This window comes from Enoplosus armatus, chromosome 4 (assembly GCF_043641665.1).
Source record: "Enoplosus armatus isolate fEnoArm2 chromosome 4, fEnoArm2.hap1, whole genome shotgun sequence".
NCBI lineage: Eukaryota > Metazoa > Chordata > Actinopteri > Centrarchiformes > Enoplosidae > Enoplosus > Enoplosus armatus.
Window position 1 is genome coordinate 15,230,780 of NC_092183.1, and position 9,863 is coordinate 15,240,642.

A 9,863-nucleotide genomic window follows, 5' to 3' on the forward strand; every position below is an offset into this window, starting at 1 on the left:
CAAAGGTAGATGTCAGAAAACAGCAAACTACTCGATCAGATTGTTTGGTCAGTTACAGAGAAAAATATACGTTATGTATTTGCATGCACACACACACTTAAATCAGCTGTTTTCTGTACAGTTATGAAGGCTTTTTGCCTTGTCTTTGTTACATGTGTCAGCTCATAATGGTGGTCAGAATAAGGTAGCATGAGTGCTTTTATTAGTAAGTTATTCAACACTGGATGTTGAGTTTACTGCCGAATTAAAATTAACTCAAAGACCTTCACCTGTTTTGGGTTTTTTATATTGCACATTGTCAACTGCAAGACGTTTATGTTTCTCATTCATCCTCAATAAACATGTTCTTTTGTCTGGTTGTATTCCTAACATGTTTTATAATAACTTAAATGTACATTTTGGCTAAAGTTCTGTGGAAAGTTTCATTTGAATTATGCTTTATATACCTGGCAAGTTTGTCATGCGTCAAAATGTTTCCAAAAACGTCATATTTTTAGAAACAAAGAAATTAAATGGTGCTCTGCAGCTGATACCAAGCTCCAAACAAAATCTTAATTCAGATAGCAGGACCTACTGTGAAAGCTGTGTACTACCATAACATACAGGAACATGTTTTGTTCAAGTAGTATGTTTGAAGTTCAGAGATGTGGGTGCCATGCCGTTCACATTGTTCAAACTATTTCAATAAAACATCCATTGAACGCCATGTGGTGTGTTTATTTGCTGATTTAGTTTTCCTTCATTTAGATAAATAACATACAATGATCTCATGTAAAAGATGAGATAGAACCTGCTTTGATTTTGTGAAATGCTCAGGATTTTATTCCACCTACAATATATTCAAAAACAGTATTGCATCGTTAACGGTTCTCATAAAATACTGATAAAACCGTCTGTGATATTGCATCTACATACACAGAACCTGCTGATGTTTTATACAAGAATGTACTTGCTTCAGTTACACTGAATGTAAGTATATAATGCCCAATGTTATACTTTTGTAAGACCTTCTCACTTGAATGATGAAGTGAAAATACTGTCACCAAAATCTTTCACAAAAACTGCCCCCCTCATATTCACCTTTCTTTCTCTAATGTCCTCATATACATCTTTGTTCTCAACAATGCAGCTCTGCGCCTTTCATCCATGTTTTCAACAGGGCTCAAATTGTTTCTTTGATGGATCCTTCCCCCTCTCTGGCTTCACTGTGTGTTCTGGCCATTGAGATCCTGATAGTCAGCAGGAATAGTGTCTGTGGGGGTGAGAAAGAAAAAGAAACTCATAAGTATACTTACAGTTCATGTAGCTGACAGGACTGCCTTTAACTTGCAGACACTCACCGTTGCAACGGTACTTCAGATTGGACCAGATTATATTTTCCTGAGAGAAGCAGAACACGCCCAGTCTCCCGCCTCTCATACTGGTGTCAATTATCACCCCTGTGTCCGCCACCAGGTTGGAACCCTCAAAGAAGCGAGCCCTGGTTCACACACAAGGGTAAACTAGTTAGTCAGTTCACAGTATGAGTGTGTATGTCTTGTCTGTGATTGTTGGTGTGTGTGTCTTCGTACCTGATGTATCCAACCTGGGGTCTGTGCTGGAGGAACCAGCGGTAGGACACTTTGTCCTTCCAGCCAACGTTCCTGGGGTCCTTCCACAGGAGACGGACCTGCTCTGGGGTGTCTCCTGTGTGCCAGAGGGAGTTCCTCAGATACTCACCAGGACCCGTCTTAGACTTCACAACCTAGTGATAAAGAGCAAGATAGCATAAGAGAGGGAAAAACTGGTACTGTCAACCGATGATGAAAGTAAACACACTTCCCCCAGCTGTGGCTCAGGAGGTAGGGCCACCTCACAGGGTGGGCGGGTCGGTCCCCAGATCCTGTCCACCTGTCGAAGTGTCCTTGGGCAAGACATTGAACCCCAAATTGCTCTTGATGGTAGCTCCTGATGTAAAATGCTATATAAATGCAGCCATTTACCTTGAGTTGTATTCCTGGCTCAGCAACAGCTCTGAAGGGCGCAGCCTGCCAGTAGGTTTGTTCTGTCTGTTTCCACATCACCACGTAGAAGGAGGAGGAGTCCTGGTAGCCGAAGATGAAGCCAGCATAGTCGTCATCTGTCACCGTGTTCACATGGAATGTTCCCTCAAAGTCAACCCCACTGAAAGCTTTGTAGCCTACAAATACACAACATATTAGGCTGACAAAAAACACACAGAAGAAAATGGGAAATATTCTATTGTAAAAACAGATGGGGATGAGACAGTATGAGGGTATTCTGTGCTTACCTACAGCAAGGCCAGGGTCAGAGTTCATGGTCTGGACTATCTCCATACCCTGTTGGGATAAAAGAGAGTAGCTTCACTCACAAGATATGTTGTTGTTGAATTTAAAATTACATTCATTTTACACACCTTGTTGCAATTTGCACACTTGTATCCATGCACATGCTTAAAAGGCCACATTTTTTTACTTTTATGTTAGTGCTTGTGTTTGACATTCTTTGTACCACATAGTTAGTTTGTGTACTGCTGCTGTGACATGCAAATCGCTATCTAAGCATTTATCAATCTAAGAAAATAATCAGTTTGATTGTGTTTAAAATACGGTGGTCAGAATGGACGGAACACCTTAAGAAGTTTCAGCTTCATACAGACTGATGAAAAACTGAGAAAATACACTGTAACAGTATTGTTTACCTGATTGAGGACCATCCAGTTGGGGTCAATCTGAGAGTCCCCCTCTGGGTCCAGCACTACAGTCTGATAGGCTCTGAAGTCAGTCAGGGTGACCTCAGCGTTCTCTGGGCAGTGGTCGATTATGTCAATGACATTGTCTTTGTCAAAGTCTCCTTCGCATGCGTCTCCAACTCTGTTCTCTAAAATACATAGACACAGCTTAAGAACCACAGAGCAGAAACACATACTGTACACATGCATGTACACACCCAGGAACAAACATGAAGTAACACTAACTGTCTGTGTCCTGCTGATCTGGGTTGGCAACTAGTCTGCAGTTGTCATCATTGTCCAGTATGCCGTCGTTATCATCGTCATCATCACATTCATCTCCCTATCAAGATAAAATAGCACATTTGGACCAGGGTAAACACAGAGCCATCTATCAGTCATCTATATGTGAAATATGAAGCATTAAATAAATGATATAAAGGATGAAGGAAGAGATAGTTTAAAACCATTCCATCCTTGTCAGTGTCCAGCTGTGAGGAGTTGATGACTGTGGGACAGTTGTCCTTTGTGTTCTGGTGGCCGTCACCATCACTGTCAAAGAGGAGGTAAAACAAATGGCAAAATGAATGAATGTATATTTATATACATTCATAACACAAGTCATGACTGTGGGCTCTACCTGTCTATGTTGTCGTCACAGGTATCGCCTACAAGGTCATCATCTGAGTCAGACTGCAGGTAGACAACACAAACACTGTTGGTCGGAGTTGTGGCAGCAGATTAATCTTTTTCAGGTTGTTGTTGTGTTTGTTACCTGGTTAGGGTTGACCATATCAGGACAGCTGTCACAGGCATCTCCCACCCCATCGTTGTCTCTGTCTGTCTGGTCTGGGTTGGGGACTCGCTGGCAGTTGTCAAGGATATTCTTCAAGCCTGAGAACATGAACACCTCAGCACTTTAATTTCTGTGTCATGTGTAAAAGCGTTGGCATGAAAATAAAAAAAGCACTACAGAACGCAGCCTACAGTCTGTCAAATGCATCACCAGATGGCAGTGTTTGTTTAAGGCGAAGGTGAAATAGTTTCCAGTGGCCTTCAACGCCTGGCGGAGGCTTACCGTGGAAAAATGCTTTTAGAGAGGAGACAGACATGACCAAGCGCTTAGCAATCCAGCCTTGGAGTTAAAGACATAACCAAATGATCAAGAGGTTGGATCTCTGCCAAAATGAATGAACAAGGGTCACTACACAAGTCTAAACATGCAACATGCGTAAGCACATAAAGGTAAACATGCGGTAACGCACAAAGGCAACAAGTTAAAACTGTGTTTCCAGTGGAACAAATGAGAGGTGCACTTAAAGGGCAATCAAGTGAAGTATGTGAGAAAAGTTTGTGAGAAAACACTTACGATTCCAGTTGGAACATTTTAACATTTAACACTGTTTTCTACTGGGGTTTTAACGTTGTTTTTTTTAAATGACGCTTGAGTTGTTTCCCTGAAAGCCAGTGACCTAACTGGTAGAGGATGTGAATTGGAAACAGACACAAAAAAAGACCAGGAGGATGTTTTGAACAGATAAAGTGCTGCCAGTTCAGTGAAAGGAACAAAAATTTCCACACTTTCCACCAAACAGGATTGTAAAGGTTGTATTCTTGTCTAGAGTCAGTCTGGTCCAGACAGTCTGTGGTTTGGATAACCCTCAGACACGGCAGTCTTTTAATGCGATTATCAGCCATTTGGTTTTACAATGTGTACCTAAATTTATTACTTCTAATTGATGCAATAAAAGCAGTAATGGTCCAGTTACTACACCTCCCACAGTTATGACCATCCAACCTTTTCAGCCACAGTGACCATTTTGTCCCTCTAATTACAGCCAGTGATGTGCAGCAATCACAAAACTATGTGACTACAAGAATTATTTGACTGTTAAATAATAACAAACACACGTACCGTCCCCATCCATATCATCATCACATTCATCTCCCAGCCCGTCCTGATCGGTATCCCTCTGTGAGGGATTTTCAACTGTTCTGCAGTTGTCACAGGCATCGCCATGGACATCCTTATCGCTGTTCCTTTGATCCACATTAGGAACGAGCCAGCAGTTGTCCTGAGACAGTCAAACAAGGTTTACAGTATAGTGCATGGGCTCAGTGAGAGAGTTAAATTCATGATCATAAAATGTCAGAGCGTGGAGCTAAGTTACCTACATCTATGTTAATAATGCCATCACTGTCTGCATCATCATCACAGGAGTCACCCATCCCGTCCCTGTCTGCATCTTCTTGGCCAGAGTTTGGCACAAACACACAGTTATCCTGGAAACAACACAGCAAACACACACACAGCATTGATTTTATTAAACTCAATGTTCTCCATGTGTTTTATGAGCTCCAGGGCAGCACCTTCTATGTGGAGCATCCTGATGCTCTCATCATCTACAAACACAAAAGTGTATTACTAGCATGAATTAAATGTAAATAAAGAGAATGTTGGGGGTATAGAATTGCGTACCTGCTTACAGTTGTTGTCCCTGCACTGGAGCGTATTGTCAGGATATGCGTCAATATCTGTGTCCTTTCCACACACATAGCCATTTCCTGCCCAACCAACGCCACACTGACGCACACACAAGACGGAAAAGGCACGGCATGACATTTTATGTAAATTATGTAATGTAGAACAGAACAGTTGGTGATTCACATTCATGATCCAGGGGTATGCATAAAGCTGAATTCTTACCACACAGCTAATGCTGCCGTCTCTCTCCACGACACACTCGGCATTGGCGTCACAGGGGTTGGGTTGACCGTTGGGACAAAGCCTGGTCCCATGGCAGCCTCTCACCTGGTCACCTGTGAAGCCAGTTTTACACTCTCCGCAGCGGAAGGATCCCTGGTGAGGACAGCACAGAATTAAAAACCAAGGCCTTCTGCTATAATGTGATAATAACTATACACTAGTTCCAATGGTCTTACTATAGTGTTGAAGCAGTGTGAGTTGGCAGTGCAACCTCCATTCTCAGGCGGGCCCAGACACTCATCTACATCCTCACACACCTGGGAAGAACAGACGAAAGGAAAAGATTCATATTTGGTCAACAGGCACAGATAAATCAAACGGAATTGATGTTTAATTACTTTTTTATTGTACCTGTTTGTTTGACTTAGCATAGGACACTCCCACTCCATTTATCTCTGGTCCAGTATATCCCAGAGGGCATTTCCCACAACGAAAACCAGGAGCAGTGTTCACACACTGGACACCAGGGAAACATGGGCTAAACTGGCACTAAAACATACACAAAAAACAGATGATGATCAAATGCTAAGTGGTGCTACTTTCCCTTACTGGTTGCAGAGACACATGCACACAAGAAACATATCTCCTAACCCCAACCAACCATACCTCATCCACGTCGTCACAGTGCACCCCGTCTCCTGTATATCCATCTGGACAGGGGGCACACTGGAAACCCCCTGAATCCGTACGGATGCACATGTTCTGTCTGAAACAGGTCCCGGGTGAGCACTGAGTCAGAGGCTGAGGCTGCATGACAAACTGGCCAGGACTTGGAGCTGAACCTGTGTTGGTTGGACTGCCCCCGAGGCCTATGGACACACATAGACAGATATGAAAGCACCTTGTTGAATTGGCATTTTGTCAGTAGTGTGTAAATACTGTAAAAATGAAATCTCTGATCACAGTTTTTGTACTACTTACCACAGGCAAGACACTCTGTGATGGTATTCCTCAGAAAAGATATCTCCTTTATCTTTATCAGAAAGAAATAGAGTGTAGATCAGGATGAACTCAGGTAATTGTGTTATCACTTTACAGCTTATATCAATAGAGGCAAATCAGAATTTTATCTTTTTTACTATTGATAACCTGAAAATCTGAATGAGACTAAGAAGTTTTGAAAGCTGTAAGGTAAGCTCCGGTGATCTGTCTCCTTACATAAAGATTCTCTCAGTGTGTCTGACAAGTGTGAGATGTTGAACTATATAACAGGCATTTTATTGCCTCAGGCTCCCTGTTTGATGCCCTATCTCCTAACAAATCCTCTGCTTTAAATGATCATCTGAAATCATCCACTTCCATCTGCTGCTTGCTTTTACCCCGCTGTCTGTTGCTGAGGTTACATAAAGTCTTGAAACAAGAGTGCTCCAGAAAATCAGCAGATCCTCACAGTCTGGATTCTCACTTTTCAAAACAAATTGCTGATTTTATTGCAAAACCAATCGTACCCTGAGGAAAAAGGAAATTCCAAATAGTTGTCAATCAGCCCACATTCTTCCACTTTTAAAAGTAGGCAACTCTTCTAAACAACCAGGGACCTCTCCACATTTTCTGCTACCCAAGGAACTAAAAAAAAATCCATCCATTTAATTTCATCTCAGCATCAACGTGGTTTTAAAAAGCAACCATAAACAACATCATCAAATTGTTGGACTATTTATTATAACTCTGTTGAAATACTGTGGTGCTCTGTCATTGATTTTCCAAATCATTTTGAACAATTTCAATTTCCCATTTTTTACCTGTTGGTTGAGCAGCTCCTTCATCTCGGATAACATGCTCCTCAGCTCCTGCATGGTGGCCTGGTTGTGTGCCGTCCTGCCTCCCTGGATACCTGAGGGAATTTCCCAAATCCGAATTAGAGAATACACAACACATCTACCAGGTTTAAGTTAAAATGATTGTATGTGTTTGTCAGGTGATGTCTGTTCTCACTCAGCAGCTGCAGAGATTCACCCTGATCCACGCTACAGTCCTGCAGAGTGGCCACATTGTCTATGGTGTCCTCTATCACCAGCTTCAAGTCTGTCAGTTCATCCTTACAAGGGAATAAAAGACAGAAAGAAATTACACAGTTAGAATGCTTGTGAAATATGTCTATCAAGTTATTGCACTGCTCAAACAGTATTCATTTTTACGCTGTCATGTTGGGACTTTATTAGCTTTGTTTCAAATGTATATTTACTCTCAACTGTAAACCTCTTATTCACCTGTCCACTCGACGACAGGGTCCTAAGTGCCACCTTGTTGGGACCAGGTGGGAGTGACCCAAACGCAGCAGGCAGATCATCCAAAGTGTGCGCCAGTTGGCAGTCTATGTAGATATTGAGGCGAGGTGGGCCGCGCTGCAGGCCGCTGGCATGTAGCATCACGTGGTGATCTCGACCATCTGCCAGTGAGGCGTGGTTGAAACTGGTTGTGCCAAATCTACCGTCAGTTTTCTGGTAACGAAGGGTCACTAGTGATGGAGTGAAGTGAGAATGAAAGACAGCGAGCGGGCAGAGAGACAGAGAGGCAGCAGGAGAACATGAGTTAAAACAGATAATGTAGTCTGTTTAAGTAGTTGTCATGTGTCAGTATAATAATTCACCCTTGCTCAGTTTGGCCTGCAAGCTGAACTCCAGGTACTTTGTGTTGTCTTTAGGGTTGATGACACTGTAGAGAGAGGTGGGGGCCTTGTTGTGGAGCCTGAAAGAAGAGAGGAGGAAAGCCTCATCTCGCCCTTTGTTCTTCAGGCTTCCTTGGAGCAAGTCTGGCAGGCAGTCTGGAGAATCCAGCAGGTCATAGACTAACACAGGAGAGGATTGTTAAAAACCTGCATTACACTGCTTTAGATGCGTTGTACTATAATTGTGACAAAATAGTCCAGAGAAAAGGCATAGATTAACGCAGACATTAAGGGAAACATACAGTATGATGGTCAGTCAATAGTGTGCAAGGAGCTTAGGAAATATCAGCACACCAACTGAAAGCACTCCATCTGGTACACTATAAGTGGTGCTGACTTTCTTTTTTTGGCCATATTAATCGCTGCTTTTCTGAGTGTGTGTCTTGATGGCTATGGCTCACAGTGTACTGTGGATTGCTACTGCTGAGTCAGTGCACTATGGTACTTTATTATGTGTGACAGGGTATCTGTGTGTGTGTGTGTGTGTGTGTGTGTGTGTAAGTGCACGTTCATGTTTGTATCCTGCTGTGTTTTATAGAGTGGTAGACTGGAGCTGCAGAGAGGAGCAGCAGTAAACTCTTTCCATTGGAACAAACCCACCGCCTCACACCCACACGCATGGACACATACACACACACACACACACACACACACACACACACACACACACACACACACACAGACAAAAACACTTGCACACAGCCATTAGCTGAATTCAAGAATAATACGAAGTGACAGGAAATTGTATGGAAACATTTGCACATGCACTTTCTCAGATGGCAATAAGTGTTGTTTTACCATCTAAGACTGAGCTTATTTAGGTCAGACTGTAACTAGATCCCGGACGTCAAATTCTACAAGCCACAAAAAAGCCAGTTTCATGCCAAGCAAGTCAACAGAATTATTTGTGGCATGCTGCAGATAAGAAGTTGTTAGACCAGACAACAGATGGTCAGTTACACATAAATGGAAAGACAGACTTATTTGATAGTGAAGAGGTTTTGAACGTGTGCTGATCTACACACACATATGTGATGTTTTCCAGAAGAGCATAGAAAGTGAAGAGTACTTACCAATGCCTTGAGCTGTGACAGTGAGCACCAGCTGTTGCAGCACCAGAGACAGAGCCACTGCTCTGGCCCACACACCCATCATCGGTGCTTCAGTATGGGACACAGCTCAGGAGAAGCTCCTCTTGTGGACCAATAAGAGTATCACAGATTAATCCCCTATTTTAATGATCCAACAGAAGGATGGACAAATCCAGATGTTGAAGCAAAATCTCAGCAGAGGTGAGATGGTTTTGTGGCCACGGGCACAGCTTTTAAAGCAAAGGGGAGTGTCCTTGTACTCCACTGTTGCGAAAGTGGCACAGTGCAGGGACTATTTCAATAGTTTGTGGGAGTGTCCCCTTGCTAGGAATTTATTACTAAGTTTGATCAAATGATAAGTTGTATATTGTCCCCGTGTGTAAAAGCTGGAGTAGTACTACATGCTAGAAACAGTGAAAGCCACAAATCCAATATTTAAAACATAAAAATTAGGCATTATACTATGCATTTTATGTATTTATGATCTATTTTATTTAGAGTCAAAATAAAGCTTTTATTCCCTGAGTCTTTCTGTCTAATGTCTTCTTTGATTTGTGATATAATAACATAAAAAGTACTCTAAATCAGTCTGTCTTCAGTTAGCCA

At 42.4% G+C, this 9,863-nt stretch overlaps 1 protein-coding gene across 1 annotated transcript; it reads right to left on the reverse strand.

The window, feature by feature from the left end:
• Positions 1 to 594: 594 nt before the first annotated feature.
• thbs4a (thrombospondin 4a) lies at positions 595 to 9,353 on the reverse strand. The gene is made up of 23 exons (XM_070905158.1): positions 9,240 to 9,353; positions 8,089 to 8,286; positions 7,709 to 7,956; positions 7,434 to 7,536; positions 7,241 to 7,332; positions 6,420 to 6,471; positions 6,105 to 6,307; positions 5,850 to 5,987; positions 5,675 to 5,755; positions 5,439 to 5,591; positions 5,211 to 5,315; positions 4,907 to 5,014; positions 4,647 to 4,806; positions 3,507 to 3,625; positions 3,372 to 3,424; positions 3,199 to 3,283; positions 2,978 to 3,074; positions 2,702 to 2,880; positions 2,291 to 2,339; positions 1,983 to 2,179; positions 1,572 to 1,744; positions 1,341 to 1,480; positions 595 to 1,252 (listed from the first exon to the last, which is right to left on the reverse strand). Exons 1-23 carry the CDS (start codon positions 9,319 to 9,321, stop codon positions 1,203 to 1,205), a joined length of 2,865 nt encoding a protein of 954 aa, XP_070761259.1. The 5' UTR covers positions 9,322 to 9,353; the 3' UTR covers positions 595 to 1,202.
• Between the last annotated feature and the right edge of the window lie 510 nt (positions 9,354 to 9,863).